The sequence below is a fragment of the Oxyura jamaicensis genome, chromosome 4, assembly GCF_011077185.1.
Source record: "Oxyura jamaicensis isolate SHBP4307 breed ruddy duck chromosome 4, BPBGC_Ojam_1.0, whole genome shotgun sequence".
NCBI classification, from domain to species: domain Eukaryota; kingdom Metazoa; phylum Chordata; class Aves; order Anseriformes; family Anatidae; genus Oxyura; species Oxyura jamaicensis.
The window spans coordinates 23,382,500-23,404,414 of NC_048896.1; the positions used below are offsets into that span (position 1 = coordinate 23,382,500).

The window sequence follows — 21,915 nt, forward strand, 5'->3', positions numbered from 1 at the left end:
GTTCAGCTGACTAACCAGACACGGTGCCGCCATGGCTTCCCCTCTCCTCCAGCATCCTTGTCCAAACTGGCAGATCCTTTATGTTCCCGAGGTCCTGCTGCTCCAGCTCCCCGCTCCTTCTCTCTTACCTCCCTCGGTTTACCGAGGGTCCTTGAAGGTCTGCCCTAGGTTGTCTGGTCTTTCAGCTCCACACTGTCCTTTGCAGGGAACAACCAAGCCAACGGCTGGAAGGGAAGAAGCAGCAGCCAGCACGAAGCATGTCTTGGGTGTCTCAAGAGAAGAAAGGGCAGCACCCGACCTCTGTCAGGAAGAGCCCTGCTTGCCCAGGCTCCTTCGTGCATGTCTCATATCCTCACAGCTCTGTGGTAGGATGTGCTGGACGTGTTAAGGCGATACCTGCTTGTCCACAGTCCTCCTTGGGGCGGGGGGGGGGGGGGGGTTCCTTCATGGAAGCGAAGACGGGACGTTAGGAACGTCGGCGTTCACTAGGCGGCTTTCATTGTCTTGTCCTTGCACTACGTGTCCTTTCACTGGTAGGGTGGTTAGGAGAAAAAAGACGGCTTGATGCACAGTCAGAAAGCTGAAATACAAAAACAAACCCACCGATAAATACGTAAATAGGCTAACTGTAAGATAGCGTGTAAAAGGAGGCAGTCTGCAGCGTGACTCCTCTGTAAACTGCATGATAGCGTTGGCGAGGCCTGCTGCAGCCGCTCGGCAGGCTTCCCAGGGTTGCTTTTGCTAGACTTTGAGTATCATAGTTGCAAAGACACATAAATGTTCTAAGAGGCTCTTGGTTTTATTTTTTTGTAAGCTGTGGCCATTTGCTTTCTGAATCAGTTCGTAGTGATGGAGTTAATGGAGCTGTTCTTTATCGTAACCTAAAAGGTGTCAGTCGTTTGCCTGTCTGTGTTCACAAGCTGACCAGTAGCATTATGCATCCCTGAAATGGTGTGATTTGAAGCACTTTTGGTGTGGCATGTACAGTCGCAGTGCCGTCTGGTTTTGATTTCATCCCCAGCTTTCACACACACATGCTACCCATGTTTTGGACACCGAACCAAACCAACTTTAAAACTAGCACTTTAAGTACTAGTAGTCACTTTGTTTCTGACTATACTGAGCACTGCACTTTTGTAAGTACTATTAGCGCCGAGTTTCAAAAAGTTTATTTTCCCCAGTCTATTTAGCCTCTCACGCACGGTGTTAATTACTTAGGGGCCATCAGAAGATAATTTCGAGATGTATGTGACCGCTGTCTGGTGCCTGATTTCCATTGCATATCTCTTAGCGATTTTATAAGTTAGGGAAATGAAACTGTCAAAGCTTTTTGTACCTAATGGACCGAACATCTAGATCACTGACATCCAGGCAGACGTGGTTGTTGTAAACTTTGAGGTCATCCGGAAAACCAAGCGCATGGCTTTTAAAACACCAAAGATATAGGAGAAGTCTCAGAAGGGGTTGGGATAGTGCAAGGTGATGTAATTTACACTTTGATGTGTGTAGACGGCAGGATGTGAAGCAGAACTGGAGTTAGGAGTGTATGGGAGATAATGTCGGGTTTGGTATGAGAACCTGATTTGCACTAGCAGGTTGGGTCCGTGAGGAAGCGAAGTTAAATCCGCCCGTAGGTGCGGGTATCGATAGCGACTGCACTTAAGCCATTGCAATAAAAGCCATCATTGTGCCTGTACTGAAAGTGCTGTTGGGATTGATTGTGGGCTGAAACTACAAAAGGTATTCTTAAGTAAAAGACTTGCAGATGATTTAGAAGATGGAGCATAATAACCATTGGGCTTTTTGTTGGGTTTCTAGAGCGTTGTGAGGACTTTAGCAGGTCGCGTGGTAGGAAGCCATGTAGACGTGCTTCCCTATCCTTGTAAAATTCCTGCAATATTTCGGTGTGGCTGGTGTGGGACCTGAGCTCCCTCTCCAGTGGGGTAGAGTTTGTCCCAGATGGCAAAGACAGTCATAATTCACTAGGATCTCAACTTGGTTGATGATCCTCAGGATGCAGAACATTCCAGGCCTTGAAATCCCAAACCACACCCTCGCAACCCAGTGATGGTACTTTGCTTCTCAGAAAGCCCTCACGGGTTTTCCACAGCCACCAATAAGCCACGGTGCTGGCAAGGGTGCTGCAGTTCCCTCCCACGAGGGTATCCACCCCTGGAGCCCCAGTCATCCCCAGTGACTAGCTGGTAGTCCATCCGAGTCCCTCCTTGGCCGTGCTTCCTGATGGGACTTTCTCCCCGTGGATATGGGGTGGATAAGCCCCACTGCCAGAGCAGTCAATTGCATGATTTGGATGGAGAGAAGTGAGTTAGGTCTTCTTCACTGCCAGCAAGCGGCTCGTGGTGGAAATAACCTCTAGAGGATAATAAGAATAATAATAAAAAAAGGCATATTGGTTTTGCTTGTTTCAGCAGATGAAGTATTGTCCTGACCAGCTCTGGTTTTAGTGGCTGTCTTTGCCTGGGTTCAATCTAAGCTTTCATCTCCGATAGAGTTTTATGGGTTTGGGTATTCAATCAGAACCGAAGGTGGTTAAAACGCAACAAGCCCTGAGCAGCCTGAAGTGTTATGCTCCTATATTCTCCATCGTGTGATTTGAAGTGGAAACATACATCGATTCCAGACCTTTTCCTCCCCCAGCCAAATGAACCCCACAAATCTAGCTTTAAAACTCGGGGAGCTGAGCGCTCTCCTTCCTTTTTGGGAAAGGAAGCTGGCAAGGAAGGGGGACGTGGAACGGGTCTCTGTGTTTTTTTTTCCTGCAGGTGTAGTTTTTTGCCCCTCCGAGTTGGCACCTCACCCTTCGGGAAGGTAGAGCTAAGCTTTTTTCTGCTGCTCGGCACACATGAGGCCCGAATGTAAACCCTAGCACAGCACCTCGTTCTTGGGAAGGACCTTTTAAGCGGAAGACAGTTCTTTTTAGGGGTTTTTAGTTGTTTGGGTTTGAAGTAGCTCAAGGGAAGCGCATCATAATGGCACGCGGATGATGCTTTACTGACTTTTTCTTTCTCCCCAAAAGAGACTTTTTAATTTCCTTCCATAGTTTAGAGCTCTTTCCCAAAAGTGTTTCCCGACCCATGCGAATGACCTTGAAATGAGTCAAGTTTATCAAACAAACCGTGCATTGCAGGAAGCAGTCTCCAAATGCACACACACCCATGCACCTCTCGACGGGTATGTGCGTGTGTGTGTGTGCATATACATACAGGTAGAGAATTAATTTTCCCTGACTGTTCTTTATGCTTTTTTTTTTTTTTAGTTTTATTTTGGGAGAGTTATTTTGTTTTATTTTCAGGATATGAACCAAAAGGTGTTTTAAAGTCATGGCATGAGAAACCCTAAATGTAAATCTGAGTACGTTGTGATGCTGATTAACAGGTTTTTCTGGAACTTCTGTGATGCTTAATATTTTTCTTAGGGAGTTTTGTTTAATGTTAGATCATTGTTCTGAAGGATGTTGGTCCTACTGGCATCAAACTAATGGAAATAAAATGCATGTGTTACAAGTGTAGAAACGGTGAAGAATTAAGTGTGAACTTACTGTACGATACTGATTCTGTTTTCAAACGATCTGTTTTGCTGTTCAATAGTTGACATATAAAAATGCAAATGTACTGTAATTTAGCACTTTTCCAATGGACCCTGTTCTCACTATGCCAGAGGTAAGGAGTGCTTTGGGGGCCTTCAGGACCCTGTCCTTCCTGACATGCAGACCCCGCAAAGCACGTCAGGGCTTCGGGTGTCAGGAAGGGGTCAAACCTCTTAAACCTTCCCGCGTGTTTCGGTACCAGGATTGGCCAGAAGGAAAGGAAAAGGTGAGCGCCTCTAGTCCCCTAGTGTTAACAGGGTGCAAAGTGTTACATGTCCCGTACTGTACTGAAAGGGTTGGTGGGTCAGTGACTGTATTGTACTGTATGACGACTCATAAATTGCCTTGTATTGTTTCTAATGGACTGTACCATGTCCCCCACGGATCTCCATGTCCCCAGGTTTTCCAATGACACATGTTATCAGTTAGGTCCTACAACTCTGTGGTGCTAAACTCTCCCATACCTGATGGTGCTTCTGTGGACACTAACTGAGGACATGCTGTCCAGAGCTTGAAGTTTCACAGTCTTTCTCCTCTGTTTGTACAACGTGAACACACACACACACTAAATGATAAACTTGAATTTGTTTCAAAGCATCATTGACAATCTAATGTTTTCTATGTGTGCTTTTATTTGGGATGGCTTCTCCAGAAAGCAGCTCTCTCCCCCTTGGCTCGCGGGTGCCCCTATACTCCGGTGTGCAATCCTGTCCCCTTTTCTCCATGGCGAGCACAGGGCCAGGACTTGGTGCGACTCCTCTGCAGCGAGCTGCTCCCCTGCCGGCTCTTCAGGACCTCGTCCAGGCCTAAAAAGACACCCTGGGGACCACCCCATCTGTAGGTAGGTGGTAGGTGAGCACCACAGCTGCTGCCTGAGCTCTTCCACCACCAAGAGCTGGGGTTTGTGGCAAGAATTGGCTTTTTACCAGGAGGGGGGCAGAAGTAAGGGAGGGAATTAGTGAAGGGGAGCTGGAGCTCCTCTGCAGAGCCAGCACATGCAGCCCGGCTGGCAGAGGAGTCGCCCTCAGTCCTGAGGCTCCATGGGCTGTCGGATGGTGTGGACAGACCCATCCCAAGCCCCCGACAAGAGCTGCTTTTTGGACTAAACAAAATCTGAATATATTTTATATCTATTTGAAAACAAAGTCTGATATTTACCCCTGTTACCAACTGAATTTGCATATTGTTGTTTGCCACAATATTTGTTCTGTCTTAAAATAAATTTGCTTACTTGTGTAGTCTGAACTGTCTGGTCTGATTCTTGTCGCCTGATTCACCATGTGGCTGTTCCGGGGCCGGGTCACTCAGATCTGCCCTTACAGCATCTCCCCATTTGGGTGCTTTCCATGAGTGCAAGAGGGAAATGCATCTGCCTGGAAGGGGCAATAACTTCAGCCAAGACTCAGCATATAAATGTTCCTCTCTCAGTTATCTCACATTCATCTCCCTGCGGCTTTTCAATTTTACGTCTTCTTTTGCCAGTCTTTCCTCATTAGACCCTTCTATACGGTAAGTACACAACAGAGGAATTACTGCATTTCAGTCCACTTACCAGTTAAGAGATTAAATTATTATTAACACATTTCTTGAAGTTAAGTAATTTCTGATGTCAGTGTTTTGCATTTGAGAATGAAACCATCTATTGTAATGAGCTCACTGAAAGCAATAGCAACCAAAAGCTGTGGACAATGTTAGTGAGGGGAGATGTAGCAAAACCTTTTCTCCTCAGAGAGGCAGACACAACACCATCTCGGTCTTTCAGTGCCGTGCATTAACAGAACGTTTGCATCGGTCACTTATATTCCCTTAAAAATGGAGCTGGGAATGACGACGCCAGTGTTATGGAGGCTGCGGCCAGGTACGTGTGCCTCTCATCCTCCACCAGTGACCCCAGCGGCTCTGGCCACCCCCTTTCTCACAGGCACCCCCAGAGCAGCCTGGGGGCAGGTCTCTGATGCTTCCAGTGCCCAGGTGCCCCCACAAAGCCACTGCAGGCCCTTGGGAGCCGGCCAGAAAACCGCACTCGCCCTGGGGCTGCAGCTGGGCTGTGCCTGCATCGACAGGGTGCTGACAGGGCATTTAATTCTTCCTTAAATGTTTGCGTGGGAACTGATCCTGCACCTCAAAATGCTCCTTTGCTTCCCTTTAGCCTCAAGTGGGGGGAAGTGGGCTCTGCTTTGTCCCCAAGAATGCCAAGCATCCTCACATTGCCCTAAATAACTTGTGTTTGCCTCCTCAGCTGAATTTTGGCAGCCTCCTGGTGCCACCTCTCCCACTGTTGCAATGAGGGCACCTGGACTCGGTGGAGCCAACACAGAAGAGGTGCATGGGGTTGCAGCGGGGTGCTGGGGGTGTTGGGGTACTGGTGCAACACGGGGTGTGGGGATGATGCAGTGGGGCCATGGCGTGAGGGTACAGGGGGAATATGGGTGTGCTGAGGGGGGACGTGCACCAGCTGAGAATCTGAAAGGTAGCATATCATAGGAAGAATCAAAATTTTGTCACTTTACACCAGCGACAAAAACCAGGCAGGTGCTCTAGCATATGCTGTAAAGCCACAGTAGTGAATCTCAGCACCGTGTGGGCCCAGCAAGCTCCTCGGGTTCTGCTCAGCACCTAGCCACCCTGACTCTAGCCCCTTTGTACTTTGGTTTTCACATTCCCCATGGCCACTCACAAGGTTGAGCTCTTTCTGAGCAGCCCCCAGGTTTTCTCACACCGCCCCTTCTTCCCTCCCCTCTCTGCAGGTGCTCCTTGGCAGGGTGAAGACCAAAAGAAGGCCTTCCAGGAGCCCACCTATTTCAACCGCCACATGTTGCAAGGAACCCCGTTAGCCCTCAGGTGGTCCTGTGGGACCCCCAGATAGTGAGGGGAGCAGGGGACTGGGAGCACAGAGGTCCTGGGGGCTTTGGGCAGCCTAGGGGGCTCTGCAAGGTGCCAGGGGCAGAAACATGGGAGGCATCACCCTGCTGCCTGTGCCCACCATTGGCCAGGTTCCCCAAGGTTTCAAGGGAATGTGGTTGCTGTTGGAGCTCCTCCTGGCAATGGGAAGTTCTCAGTTCATCGAGGAGCTGAAATTGGCCAGTTCAGTGCAGCAGCTGTAGGGGCAGGATTTTGCTGGTCCTTCATGGAGGTGAGAGAGAGGACCTGCCATCTGGGATGGACCCCTGAAAAACCTCTCAGTTCCTTGTAGGGAGCCAAGAGGGATGTATCTGTTCAAGCTTTACATTTAGGCTTTTCATATTGAACACTTTATTGGTGTTGATGAATCGGTAGAGACTTATCTCCAAAGAGTATGTGTAAATATGTATGGGTATGTAAATGTACGTCTCCATTTAGAGGGATAGAAGGGGGTTGGCGAACAGTTACCAAGAGTTATTTATACTCTAAAACTTAGGATAATGATGTACTTTACGTACCACACCTTGGTAGCAACCAGTGAATTTGTTATCTGACCATACTGCAAGCCCCAGAATACCTGCTGTTTCTCACAGGGAGTTATTTGACACACTATATCTTCTAATTTTGTTTTCTTTTATTAAAAAATGAGGAAACCTTGAAAACTTGGCCAACTAAGGAGACATAAATAAAAATGACTCAGCATTTGCTGTAGTGCTGTGTCACCTGAGACCTGAAATGTGCTTTTTTTTTGTCATTTTGGAGAAGCCCCTTTCACCATTTTTAACATGGGCATCACTTCTGTTCCAGAGTGCATGCAGTGCGTGCTGTCCCTACGTAGGTCTCAGATGGAAAGTATCGTGGTCCAGCAGCCCAGGAGCCCACTTCCAGGTTTAATTTCATCACAGGACTGGCAAGTTCTCCTCTGCAGTGCCACAGATGCAGGCAATCCTGTTAAAAATAACCTTCTGAAAAGGCATGACCAAGCAAAATACCCAAGTGTATGACAATTGGAAAATCAGGGAACCTGAGTTCTGTAAGGATGCTTTGAAATAGCTGCAGGATTAAGAGCACAGAGCTACGGCCTCAAATACTTACAAAAATACAGAGTTTTTCTCTTTGTAATTTCTGGGCATTGGCTCAGTGGCAAAGAGGTCACCCAGCTACCAGTATGTCAGTGGTACCTTCATACCACACTGAGATTTCCATTTCCGTGCAGAGTGACCCGTCAAGATGGAGAACAAGTCCCCAAACAGTCTCTTGCCTGGGTTTTCCAAGCTAAAAGCTCTTTGCTCTAAATGGGTGATGTGAACAGCTCCTGGAAGGTGTCTTTTGTGGATACGGAAATGGCAAAGGATATTTAAGAGTAATTAAAAAACAATGTTTTTTATATATTGCTCCCTTTTCCTTTGCTAAATGTGTTTCGGGTTGGAAAGTTCACTAAAGGTACAAGATGTTTTGAACCCTTTTATTTTCAAATTCACCTCAGGGAAAGAGAAGTTTAGCAAGCTTGGTTGTTTTACCCGGTGGGAACGGAGGAAATTATATATCGGCATTGTTAGGCGGGACAAAAATGCCGAAACTCGTGCCTAAAAGACGCAGAAAATCCATGAAGGATTTTGGTATGCTGCAGCACATGGAAACGTTCACACTTTGGTAGCGATTTCGAGCTGGCTGTGAGATGGATAAAGCCCCAGCCTGCAGGCAGATGTTGGGAGAAGACTTTTAGGTACCTCATTGCACGTGCATACTAGCTTTAAATGCCCTCGTGTAGTATGATGCAACACACAGATGCTGTAGCATGCACGATGTGGTTAAATCCTTACTGGGGCCAGCCTGCAGATGGTAGGCTTAATGTGCTACTCCACAACATTTCGGAGGAGCATGGCGAGGCAGATTAATAACGCGTGCAAAGCAACAGGATTACAGAAAGCTTTTATTACACCCCCACGTGCCACCAAGGCTTTGTCACAGCGTGACGGCGCCTGCCATGCTCTTCAGGCACCCGGCACAGGGACGAAGCCCTCACGACGATGCTCGCCGTTCCTCGGGGAGCACGGACCAGCGTGCGACAGGCCGCGCTCGGTGCGGGGGGCTCCCCGCCGGAGCCTCTCGTCAGGCGGGCGGCCACCATGGCGGGGCGGCGCCATGACGGGGCGGCGCCATTAGGGGGCGGTGGGCCGGAAGTGCGCAGCGCCGGGGGGGCCGCCATTACGGGGAGCCGAGCAGGCCGCGGCCCCGGCCCCCGGCGGGCAGCGCCGCCGCCATGGAGGAGAAGGGCTTCGCCAAGGAGCTGGACCAGTGGATCGAGCAGCTCAACGAGTGCCGGCAGCTGAGCGAGAGCCAGGTCCGCAGCCTCTGCGAGGAGGTGAGCGGGGCAGGGCTGCGGCGGGGGCGGCTGGAGGTTGGGGCGGGAGGGAGGGAGGGAGCAGCCGAGGCCGAAGCCGAAGGGGCCGAAAATGGGGGCGTGAAGGGAGGAAAAGGAGAGCGAGGGGCGCTGAGGCGGCGGCCCTGAATCCCCTGAGGCCGGGAGGAGAGCTGCGGGCACCTGACGGCGGGCCGAGCAGGGCCGGGGTGGGAGGGAAGCCGTGCTGCTGACATGACCGGGCTTACACGCTGCTGGAGGGGTAAAGAGCGGGGAATGGCTGGGAGAAGGACGTGGTTCTGGCTGGGACAGGCCTTTGGCGGGTTGCTGGTTGGGTGCGTATGGTGCACGCTGTCAGGAGCCTTTTTTGCCCGTCAGGAGGCAGGTCACGATGGATTTTGCTTCAGAAGTTAAATGCCCGCATGTGAATGCTCCCTCAATTCTGCAATCTATGACAAAGTTAGGGTTTTCTTTGGACTTGGATAATGTAACAAGACTGAAGAACTGAAGCAGGCTTCCCAATATGGTAGCAAAGATTGTTCTTTCTGTTTGCTTCCTATGTCAGCAACCAACAGAGACCACTGCCACGCACCAGATAGTCCAGAGAACCTCTTTGCTTCCTTTCCCAGACCAGCTAATAGTTGTCAGGCACAGGAGGTAGAGCAGTTAGTTCAGCGTTCCCGTTAGCATCGTGTCGCTTATGGCAAGGTTGGTGTTGTCATGCCGTTAGTTGTGCATCTTGCTCAGTTTTCTCAGAAGCACATCATCTCTGATGCTCCTTCTTGGCAATGCGTTTTGGCCAGTGACTGAACACCGTGGTTCCAGTTTTCAGAAGATTAATGTATTTCCTTTTCTCAGGTCTTTGAACAGCAGAAAGGGTCCACACCGCCACCCCGTAACATGCCAGGGGTACTCTTCAGAAGGGTGGGAGCTGTTTGAATGTCACAGGCACAGAGATGCTATGGGACTCCAGGTTGTGACTTCCTGGCAAATGCTTTTGCCACCAATCCTGACTTCTAGCTGGGCCTCCCAGCCTCTGTTTCCTTTATCCTTTTCCCTTTTTTTGACCCATGCTGGGACTGTCCTTTTGCTTTAAAGGCTTTTTCTCCACTTGCAGAGCTGTGTCAGCTCTGAGGGACTGTGGTGAGGAGGGCTGGTGCTGCAGCAGGGAGCAACAGCAGTCACTTGAGGAATAGAGCAAGAGTCAGTTGAAGAGCAAGCAAGAGCTCGTTGTGGCTGTGCTGTCTCTCGTGTCGAGTCCAGCTAATAAGCCTGAAAGAATTTATTAGTGTGTTCTGTGCCTCGCTCCCAGCTCTGCTGGTTCAGAACTGCTGTTCTAACACATGCTGTTACGAAGAACACATTTCCCTCCTCTGGCACTGTTGTTGATTAAGGAGCTGTGGCTGCTGTATTTTCCAAAGCTGGAGGATACTGCTGGCAGCCTGTGGCTGCATGTCAGTGGACACACAAAAAGTAGGGAGCTTGGCATGCCACGTTGAGAGTGCAGGTGAGGGGGGTGTCAGCCATCCAAATAGCAGGTAGGAGCCTGAGCCTTTGGGCACGGTGGGTTTCCTTTGATACAAATGCAAGCTATCAAATGCAAGCACATGGCTTTTCAGGAAGGATGCTGATAGCTGTTCAAAATGGCTTGGGTGTGAAGTAAATGTGGTGGTCTCACTTGGGTTATCCTTAAGCTTTTGAGGACTGGTTGTGTGGTTTAGGTGGTAGGGGAAGGGAGCTCTGGGTTTTGTGGTCTTGCTGTTGGTGTGAAGCAGCTCTGCCAGGAAGCTTATTTGGTGTCCCTGAGATAATGATCAGAGAAACCTTTACCAGCTTTCTTGCTTCTAAGTAGTCCCTTTTACATGACTTCATTTTGAAGAGGTTAAACACAATAATACCTCTTGCCTTGGGTTTAAATCTGTGAAAGACTTTGGTAATTTAAAAACAAAACTGAAAGGTTTATGTGAAAGTGGGGGGGGGCTGGGAATGTCCCAGACTTTCTTGTGTGGGTTGTTCTTGGTTTAATTGCTGGCCTAATGGACAGTAATTGAGGAAAAGATTGGAGACAGCTAGGCTTATGGAGGGTATGAAAATTAGAAAGTTCTTGAAATTTGTACCTGCAAAATCACTGTAAATTCACCTGCCCGATTGCGACATAATTTTGGCAGCTAATCCGTCACATATTCCGTATGCAGATAATCAAGATGTCATCTGAAGACAACATGAAAACACTTGTTTCCTGTTCTGCTGGTCTTTAAAGTGAAAGCTAACTAAAATCATTCTGACATTTAAATGATAATAGAAGGACAAACAATTATTACTACTGGAGCTTGTAGGCATGAGAAATGTTCCAGCGTGTTAGGGGAATGGGCATCAGATGTCTTGTGTCTCACGCAGCTTAACTTCATCGTGGTAGACTCTCTTTGCAGAAGAAGGTTGTTAAAACCCGTTTCAGCTCCTATTAAATAGGCAGTGAAAAATCTATTGAGCTCTGTCTTGGATGCTTAATCGGGTGCACTGGCAGGTTTGTATCCATGCTGCCAGCTTTGAGCTTCTGCACTGGGGTCCTGGTGGGAGGGTAGAGCTTGCTGAGCTGCCTGTGAACTTGCACAGGTACTGCTGCCCCTTGGAACCTGCACTTCCGAGCCCTAGAGCCAGGCTAAAGGACCAGGGAGGTGGATTTGCTCTGTAGGAAGCACTTCCAAGTTTGGACACGGTAAGCTTTAAATTCTTTGGATTTAGGGTTCAAGTCAGCGAAGAGTTGAGAGCCATCTGACTTATAATGAAAGAAAACAGTTTTTAACTGAAGTAATAAGATGGGGCATAAAGGAAAGCAAGTAAAAGGCTGTTTCTTAAATTAGCCACAGGCAAACAGCCATCTCTTTAGCTTCCTTTCTCTTCCATCCTTGGTCTTTCTTTGTTTAAGAGGGGGCTGCGGACTTGTTGCAGTGAGCAGATTGGGAGCTTTGTGTTGTGAAAGGGTGGGAGGAGAAGGACTCTAATCACTAATGAAGACTTGCGTTTCTCATCCGGTTGTTGAATGGTGACTGTACACCGGTTCTTCAAACCAAGCAGCAGGAGCCAGTTGGTGCTCCAAGGAGCACTGCTGATACTGGCACGTATCTGTGATGTTTCTGCCCTCCAAAACCACTTCACCCGAGAATAATCTCGCTAGAATGAGCTCGTAGGCTCTTCTGCACTAATTGGTGGAATTAGTGCGAGAGATAAAGCCAAGTAGCGTCCTGGATGCTGTTCAAGCCATCTGAGCATTGCGTTGAGTCGTGGCCAGCAGTATTTCATCTCTTCAGCAATGGAGTTCATCCTGGGGTACGCTGGCCCAGATCGCTCCAGGAGTGTGCCTCCCGTTGGTGCTTGGTGTCACTCTTGGGGTGTCCTCTGCTGCCTTGCTGTTGGCGGGCAGCTCCGCCCGCTCCAGCTCCCCTCTCACTTGGGGAGAATCTGACTGGTTCTTGTTCAGGCCAACCTCCTGGGGCAAATCCTGCGAGACTCTCCATCCTCAGCATGCCTGTTGACACAGTAGTTTGATGGGTCACAGCTGATGAATTTTCAATGTGGAACTGGTTTCCACATTGAGAAGCTGGTTTCTCCATTTCTTGAAGTAAGAGCCTCTTAAAAGTCAAACTGAGGTGGTGATGCAGTTGATGAATCTTCCAGAAGGAGCCAAGTCTCTGTGCTCTCGAAGGATCTCACGTGCTAATCGGGTGCCTGGGGTCTCTGTTGTTCTCTAGGGAAAGCCCAAAGCTGAAAATCTGCCTCCTGGTTGGACATTAATCCCCTCACCGATGGAGTCAGCCTACGCAGCCTCGTAGACAAATCTGAACAGCAGAGAACTTGATGTGGATTTGATTGTTAAGTCTCTCATCGAGGGATTAGTCTCCTGGTGATTCTGATGGTAGTCTCAGAGCCCGCGCAGCATCTCTGCGTTCGGAGCAGCGCATTAAGGGGTTGTGCTCAAGCCCCGAGACCGCTCGGTTTCCTCTTGTGGGGATGATGCAGTAACGTATGGGGGCGTGCGTCCTGCAGGCTCCTTCCATGCAGGTTGAGGGTGGGACAGCGTGCAGGCTCGTGTTCCTGTCTGCAGAGCCTGAAACCGGGCAGGAGTGGAGCTGGGGTGATAGACAGGCTCACAGCTAACAAAAATAATGGACTCTTCAGAGTAATTCTGAGCATGGATGTTGTAAATATTGCACTTAATGGAGGCTTACTTGATAAAAATAGCTAAAAGCTCCTCCTGGGAGGTGACCTGGGGGGTGTTTTTCATCCAAAACAAAGGGAATGCGCTTAGGAAGTTGATGTGTTAATCGCCATTGTCCAAATGTAGCTAAAATAAGACTTTAATAGTTATTTAACAGCCATCGTAAGTAAGTAAGTGGAGCCGAGCAGGGCAGCTTTCCTCGCATCAGCTGCTTCTTTCCTTGCTTTGTAATGTGCTCTTATTATTTTAAGCTTTTTTGCTGTAGTCTTAGCCCTGCACAGTGAAATGTGCGAGCAGAGCACACTGATTAATTGCAGCTTCTCTGGGATGTTTTTAACGATGCTTAAGATTTTAAAGGTCTTGTTCTGCCTTAGACAATCACGTGAGGACGGTCTCATGTGGTCAGCTCAGCTCCCAAGCCTGATTTGAACCATCTCTGCAGCGTTAAAATGACACACTTTATTTTTCATGTGTGTGTACGTCCACATAGTAAGCTAAAACGGGCTAACCAGTAACAGCTGGTAGGCAGCTTAAGAAGCTGCTGTTCTTCAGCTAACAGCTCCTCCTCTGCCCTGAAGGGAAATGTCTAGATGCTCCTAGTAACCAACATTTCAGGAGTTGTGCTAGCCCATCTTCCTAAAACACATTTAACGGGAGCCTGTTTGATGTGGTACTGTGCAAGAGGAGCTCTTCTCTGCTCCCTGCGTGCCGCTTTACCTGTGCGTGCGTTTGGGACGTGGGTGGGTTGAGACACTGGTAAGTGTGCATTGTGTCTGTGTTGTCACCCGCATCTCTTTCCCAGAAGTTTCAAGTATGTCTGCTTGTTCTGACACAGCCGGGAAAGGAGCAGCACGCATGATATGAAAAGGCAGAAAATACCCAACACCTTTTGTGGTTAAGTTCACTCCAGTTTGCAGTGAAACCCTGTCTCTTGCTTCATGCAACATATGTCGGAACACACTGAGCAAATGTTTTGTGACCGTGTTTTGTATCCTTCTCTCACAGAGGGTAGAAGCTCTCGAGAGGCATTGAAGGTGCTTTTAAAGGGAGAATTCCAGTAGGGCTGCTGCACTCAGATGCAACGTGTTAAGCAGTTTCCAGTCCCTGTGGAGCTGCAAGGTAAACTCCACATCACTGGCTGTGCGTGCAGGATGCCTTTGAGGGTCAGGGTCACATCCCTCGGTTTACGTTCTGTGCAAGTGGCACACTGGGTGCTGCTCCAGCCCTTGACTGCCTGGGATTTAGTTACTCTTTCTGAATACCCGCTTTCCTTAGAAGAGGTTAGTCAGCCGACTGTGAAGAGCAACAGTGTGAGGACAGGCATGCTTGGGGAGCTTGTGGGGGATGTCCTCAGTGATCAGCTTCTTCCTGGTAGCGGCAGGTGGGACCTAGATCATCCGAAGTGCAGGGACTTGGGGAATTGTCCGATCATCACCTGCGGGTGACTGTTCTGCACGGTCATCCTTCATCCCTCTGGTCCAGATCTGAGGGAACCTGCCTGTGGGTGCTCTTTGTGCCTCACTTGTGCCTGGAGCTCTGATCTATATCAGCTGATGAGCTGGAGGCAGCAAAACAAACATGATAACCGTAATAAGGTAATGCAGATCTGCTAATTACAGCCATGTAATTTAGCCTGGGAACTGCTGGATGCAGGGAAAGAGATGACTAAATCCAGGGATGCCTTCCCTCCATCTGTGGTCATTTTGTTGCCAGCTGGTTATGGCTGGGGAAGCTGATGGTAGCTCTGTAGGTTTAAATTGCCTCTGAGTTTGCTCTTCCACTTGTATGCGACCTGCTGTCAGAAAAAATTGTTAAACTGTTGTGCTTGGAAGAGGACGGCAAGTCTGGCAGGCAGAAAGCCCCCTGGGCTAGAGAAGTGCCTCTCGCTTATGCAGTGAGGTTCTGTGCCAAGGCAGTGAAGGTAACTTTAGGAACACTTGCTTTCCTCAGTGGCTTCAGCAAGAAGAAATCAGCCCCTCTCCAAGGAGATGGAGTTTTCAGAGGGCTGGGGCACTGGTGCTTGCCGCACAGCTCGTCTGGTGTCGTAGCCCTGCCCAGCTCATGTGCCAGGCGAGCCGCTTTGTCACGTGCGGCTGTTCTTCGCATTGGCTCTGCTCGCGTGACGGGCTGGCTCTGTCTGCAGGGAGCAGGCGTGCTGCTCACAGCGCTGTTTCCATGGCACAGACCTGCTTCTGCAAAATCCTGGCCTTGGGACAGCACACTTGGTTTCTGGGTGTGCGGCGACGGGGGGAAGCGCGAGGGATGCCAGAGAAGGAAGGCAGCGAGGAGCAGCTGGCAGTGCTGGCAGAGGAGCTGCTGGAGCCTGCGGCTATGCTGCCAGCGAAGGTGGTGACGCGTGGGGTTCCAGGCGGCTGCGTGGGAAGGAGAGCGATCAGCTGAGCAGCCGGGGTGGTAGTCAGCCTGAGGGGTGGCAGGAGGGAGCCCGAGCGTAAGTGCGTTGTTGTAGGTCAGCTGGCATCTCGAGGAAGCCTAGGAGGTCATGGTTGTACAACCCGTGCTGACAGGACGTGAGCTGGCCAGTGATTCAGCTGTGGTTCTCGAGGTAAAAACTTCTAGGCATCGTGAGGCTGAGCAGTGCTTGATGTTGGCAGTCAGACTAGAGTGCCGAGTGCTGCCATGCCTTATGTGGTTGAGATGAGCTGACCTGAGCTCTCTTGAACGTGTAGATGGAGAAATCTGTCAAAGGACCGATCAGTATGTTTCAAAAAAAAGAAAGAGTTGTGTTTAGGGTGATGTCTGCCTGTGATGCTGATGGAAGTTACTGGAATAATGCTTCGTCTTGCTGTGTTCAGAAGACAAATCAGTCGTCAGAAACGATTGGAGAGGATTTGTGGATGAACCCCATCAGTGATGGAAGTCATATGCAGCACGTGTCTTGAAGTTCACACTCCTAAATTTCAGGCTGAGAAAGAAGAAAATTTATTTCTTTGACTTTGTACCTCAATGTGCCAATAAACAATAAGATCTACATGACATGGCCTCAAAGGAGCAAAATCGCTCATCTTGTGCAGTGATTTGTAACATGGAGCCACCAGAGGGAAACTGAATTTCCCATACAAATGCAGTGGAATAACTTCTGCACCTGCCTGTGAAAGAGCTTCCTATGTTTTTGCTCTGTGTTTTTTTTTTTTTTTTTTTTTTCTCACTAGGCTAAAGAAATTCTTACAAAAGAATCAAATGTGCAAGAGGTACGTTGCCCGGTCACCGTCTGTGGGGATGTCCACGGCCAATTCCATGATCTTATGGAACTCTTTCGAATCGGTGGGAAGTCGCCAGACACAAATTACCTGTTCATGGGAGATTACGTGGACAGAGGCTATTACTCGGTGGAAACAGTGACTCTACTAGTAGCATTAAAGGTATGGCCGGATAGCGTTTTTTACGATAACCGTGGACAAACTTGTGGTTTTGGGGAGGTGGGAAGGAATTGCTCCCCTCCTTGGCATTGCAGTTGGCTTGAGCTCGATGGATGTAAGTTGAATATGTTAATGGAACGCGCTTTATGTAACAGAGCTCAGTGCTTCCCTGCCGCTTGAAACCTCTTCTTAGGACTTCTTTCCATGCTCATTGTCCAATTCTTGTCTTAAAAGTTGGTTGTGTTGTTTTTTTGTTGTTGTCGATAGGTGCGTTACCCAAAACGCATTACAATACTGAGGGGAAACCACGAAAGCAGACAAATTACACAGGTGTATGGCTTTTACGATGAATGTCTGCGAAAGTATGGCAATGCCAATGTCTGGAAGTATTTCACAGATCTGTTTGATTATCTCCCGCTTACGGCTCTAGTAGATGGCCAGGTAAGCTTTTGTGCCTTGAATAAGGAAAACTGCCCGTTTCTTAGCGTGAGAAACAAAGTTTGTGTTTTTGCAGTAGAGAACTAATTTTCTCTATTCCAAGGTAGTTGTGTAGTCATAAAAAGGAGAAACGCTAGGTAGGTAAGTGGACAGTAGAAGGCCTCACTATTCCAAAATAAGGTAGAAGCTTGAAAAAAACAGGATGAGCAGCGTGAGAACAGTAAAACAAAGATCACAAGTTCTCAAAATATAAGAAAGGAGAAATTAAAGGGTTGGGAAAAAAAAGAAAAATTGTACATATATGGTATAGAGGAGCGTTGAGTAGCTTGTGAACCTGTAGTACTCAGCCAGTGAGGAAATGGGGAGGTGATCAGGCATTGGGTGATAGGAAATAAAAGGTTATGATTTGCTTACTGAAATGCGCTCCTGATTGACAGGAGCAAATAAAATAGCTTCACAGAAGATCCTGTCTGAAGAAAATTATGAGATTTTTCTCACATTAGCGCAGCACAGGCTGTGTGGTCTGACCCATACACAAACAGTCTCAGACGAGCTCTCTTAGCATGTGTCCGGAATTATTTTAAAGCCAGTGTATTTACTGTGGATTTTGGGAATAAATTGGTGTGGTAGTAACACAGGTTGGTGGAGCAGCAACGCCTTGGCACCTGCTGCTGAAGGAATGCAGGTAGGGTTTATTTGAAAGGACTCCCTGACAACTGGGAGTCATCTTGTGATCTGCTGTGTGAGTCGAGGTATTGCTATAAGTCAAGCTAGTCTTGAAACTAGGCATGTTATCTTTGTAGCTCTGATATTTGTATGCAACGTGCACTCTTTTGGTTTTGTTCCCATCTGTGGGAATTAAATCTGGTTTCTCTGCTGCGAGGGTGAGGCCACTGTAATTGCAAAAGAATTATAAAGTTAAAACCAGCTATTTCTGAGATGAGTCTTTGTGGCACAGATGCGTTGAACGGATTATTCCTTTTTTTCCTGCCGTAGATATTCTGTCTCCACGGTGGCCTCTCTCCATCCATAGATACACTGGATCATATCAGGGCTCTGGACCGCCTGCAGGAAGTTCCACATGAGGTAACAGGAAAGGAGATCCATTGTAATTTTAGATATGTTTGCTGAAAATGCAAATACATAGTCATGTGGAAATCCACTTGCACAGTGAGACACTGTTACACAGCAGATTATTGCCTCTGTAAGAGCAAGAGCAGATTAACATTCATTTGGGCAAAACACACCCAAGTCAATATGCTTTGCTTGTAGCAGTCTGTAAAAGGAGGGCTGTGGGGTTTTCACAGCTGTTTTTTGCAGAAACACAGATTTTCTTGACTGTCGTGCTGACTCAGAGTTGTATTGGCAAGGGAAAGTGCCTGCTGCCTTCAGACTCGTTGCAGACTTCCTTGTGAACCAACTGCCACCATGTGAAACTGTGTCATGTCACCACCCCTCCTCCCCAGCCAGCTCTTTGTGTTATTTCACCTTGTTTGTTATTACCCTGTTTTTCTGGGGACCTGACGAAGTCAGAGGGGGCCTGTGGGATATGCTGATGTACAGGAGTCCTGCATGGAACAGCCAGGGGGTGCCAGCTGGACCAAAGAAACCACCTTCTGAGCTCCTAGGCTTGCAACTAACTCTGCTTTGTTTAGGTGGTTGGAGCTTGCAAATGGTCTTATTTACCCTCTGAAAACAAAATGCTTATCCTGAGATGCTGTGGGTACAGGAGTAAGAACAATGCAGCAAGGTCTGCCTTCAAACAAACTGAAATAAGTGGTTTGAATTGCTCCCAGAATTAGGAGGCTGCCTGGTGGGGCTTCTGACTGTAGAGAGAGAAAATGATTTTCTTGCTCCAGGGCTTCCACAGTCTTATGCTGCATGTGTTTGCTGAAATCTGACTTTCCTGAGGACCTCCATGTGTGATCCCTACCACATAGCTGGGATCAGTGGGTGGGAGACAGCAGCAGGCTTGGATAAGGACTGGAGAGTTCTTTCTGCCCCATAGCTTCTAAATAGCTCAGCAAGAAAAGCCACTGAGCTTCATTTGTGCCAGTTAGATGTATACTGGGGTATTTTTGAATATGTGAAGTCCAACCGTCAACAGTTCAGGAGAGGAAATGAAATGCTTAGTACCCTGCCAGAAAGGCTGTTGAAGATTTACCATCAATTCTTGAACAGTTCACAACCTCATGTGGGTCGGTGCCATTCCTTTAATTTATTGCAAATTGGCTGGCACTGATGAACCCTTTGTGCATCCTTGGACTCGCGTACTTTCTCACGTGGCCTTTATTACACTGTGAGAGTCAGGAGCGAGTATCGGATCTGCTCTCCGTGCCTTTCCAGGTCTGAGATGGTAAACGGTGTGCGTGGAGGAGGAGGTGGAACAGTTTCCTGGTAGCACGGGCTCCTTTCTCAGCTGTGTGCATATTCATGTCTTGTGAGAGGATGTTGTCTGATTCAGTGAGTGTGATGATGTGAGGTATGTCAGATAAATGTGTGTGGCTTGTGCAGAGAACATTCAGGCAGTCTTTTTACTGTAACTAAACTACGTTTTAGAAGTGTCTTTTTATAACCATCTTGCTAGCAAAAGGAAAGCTAACGAAGAAGTTTATCTTTTTCAAGGGTCCAATGTGTGATCTGTTATGGTCGGATCCAGATGATCGTGGTGGCTGGGGTATATCTCCACGTGGTGCTGGCTACACATTTGGGCAAGACATTTCCGAAACATTTAACCATGCCAATGGTCTTACACTGGTTTCCCGTGCTCATCAACTCGTCATGGAGGTAGGGCAAGCACTTTCTGGTTGACGAAGCTAAAAAAAAATGAAGGTAGATGAAAATTCTTGTCTACGTTTTGAGATCTGCTGATCGGTTTGCATAAGCTGACATCTGAAGGCTAAGCAGGTAAATACCTAAGAGGGATTTTAATCATGTGAAGGCAACAAGCAATGTAAACTGATGAACTTTGACCGGCTGTGTGAATAGGGGGGTGTTCTCCCTCCCCTTCTTCAAACACATTGCCGAAGAGACCCCGCCATACCCCATTTGTGGAAGCAATAATCTCCTTACACACTGACTGCTCTACTTAGACTGCTGGTGTGTTAAACACACTGTCCTGTAACACGCAGCACTCAGATATGGCAGGGATTAAGCCCTGATTTTGGCTGTTGATAGGCTATTCTTGCGTGTCTTGGTGGAAAAATGCCAGGTGGGTCAGTGGAGCAGGCTTATTTTTAAATCTGGTTCAAGTAGATCGTGCAGGTAGCTGTTTCCCTTGCAGGTGAACCGGCAAATTCTTGTTTGTGGTGAGTAAAGCCTGAGGGCTTATCTAAAATCTCTAGCTTTCCTTCTTGTATAATCCATAACTTGCATGCAAAATGAATAAATCCACAAGTAGCACACAGCTGTCTTCTCTCTGTGAATGGCTGAAACTATTAAATCCAGGTAAACACAGCTTGTTCATGCCGAGGAGTGCTTTTTGGAAATGGAATTTTAAGATGAAAGTCAAGTCAGTTGAAAATACATAGAAAAAACAGTGTTTCACAAATGCCTCAAAACATTTCAGATGGTAAGAGGAAATTCAGATGGACTCAGGGCTGAGGTTTAACAGAGACCTCTCTTCTCTTTCTCTGGCAGGGTTATAACTGGTGCCACGACCGAAATGTGGTTACCATTTTCAGTGCGCCCAATTACTGTTACCGCTGTGGGAACCAGGCTGCTATCATGGAACTAGATGACACTTTAAAATATTCCTTGTGAGTAATCTGGCTTGAGCTGTTCTCTCTTCCTGCTTAATCATTGTGGACTGTGAGGAAAGCCTGATCCTTTCCAAGGGGGTTCTTTCATGAAAAGCAAGCTTAAACCACTCTGGTTTTAACAGGGTATGCTCTACCTGCAAGAAGGTATTGGGGAAAAAAAAAGTATCAAGGTGGGCTCTTAAAAGCTTTTCTCAGGTGCTTCTTTTTCTCTCTTTCCTGGCTCTGAAACTTCGGAGCTTTTGCATTCTTTTTTGTTTTGTTTTGTTTTTTGTTAGTGCTAACCTTTGTAAAGGTTGTTGAGATTCTGAATTTTGCATTTGGCTGACCTCCCGTGAAAGCAGCAGTGGGCTGCTGAAGCACTGCCAGCCAGGCTATGTTCGCTCTGCGAGTAGCGTTTCTCCTGGTGGCTGAGCTTGCCTCCTGCTGGTCATTTGTTTTAGGACCTCCTATGTCCAGATTTAGGTTTGGGGTGGCGGGAGGTGTGGGACACCTCACGCAGAAGCCACTGGGAAAATAAAACGATTGCAGCAGGAGGGCGAGTCTTGTGTTTGTCATATCGAAAACTGCCTTGTGCGAAGGCAGGGAAATGACCCAATTTTCTTTTCCACAGCCTTCAGTTTGACCCAGCACCTCGTCGTGGAGAGCCTCATGTTACCCGTCGTACCCCAGACTACTTCCTGTAAACCTCTCCTAACCTTTGTAGAAGGAAATACACCTGGCATTTTAAAAAGCAACAATATTTACATGTTTCTGTACGAAATCAGGGTTCGTCTCAATTTACAATCCCTATCATGGACCAAAATGTGCCATACTGAGGATGAAGAGCATTTAGCACAACTTGAGACTGAATTCCTTACAACACTATATATCCTGTACCAATCAGTCCAACAGTCAGTTTGCCTGCTGTATTTGTAGTCTTTTTTTTTTTTTTTCTGGACTGTTCAGAGAAGAAAAGGTAACTCTAACACTTCCATCTCCTTTTATGCTTATTTGTAAATTTTTAGTTCTAGTGTTTAACTGGCATGAATTAGCGTTTTGGAGTTTATTTTTAAGGGAAATGCACACTAACTTCTCACCCCTTCCCTCACCCACTCTTTATTTTATTGAAAGACGATCGGCTGAACTGGAGAAAGGAAGCAATTCCTGCTTTTGGGAGTACGTTGTCATAACCTGGAATAAAGCGTTCCCTTTTTAGCTCGATTCCCGTTCTCTGTTGCTCGTTTCTCTTCCGCCGCTCTGCGTTGCCTGTCACG

At 47.8% G+C, this 21,915-nt stretch overlaps 1 protein-coding gene across 1 annotated transcript; it reads left to right on the top strand.

Moving 5' to 3' along the window:
• Positions 1 to 8,680: 8,680 nt before the first annotated feature.
• On the top strand, positions 8,681 to 21,862 carry PPP2CB (protein phosphatase 2 catalytic subunit beta). The gene is made up of 7 exons (XM_035324681.1): positions 8,681 to 8,873; positions 16,257 to 16,466; positions 16,731 to 16,904; positions 17,898 to 17,987; positions 19,527 to 19,688; positions 20,541 to 20,659; positions 21,273 to 21,862. The coding sequence occupies exons 1-7, from the start codon at positions 8,772 to 8,774 to the stop codon at positions 21,343 to 21,345; spliced, it is 930 nt and encodes a 309-aa protein (XP_035180572.1). The 5' UTR covers positions 8,681 to 8,771; the 3' UTR covers positions 21,346 to 21,862.
• The last annotated feature ends 53 nt before the right edge of the window (positions 21,863 to 21,915 follow it).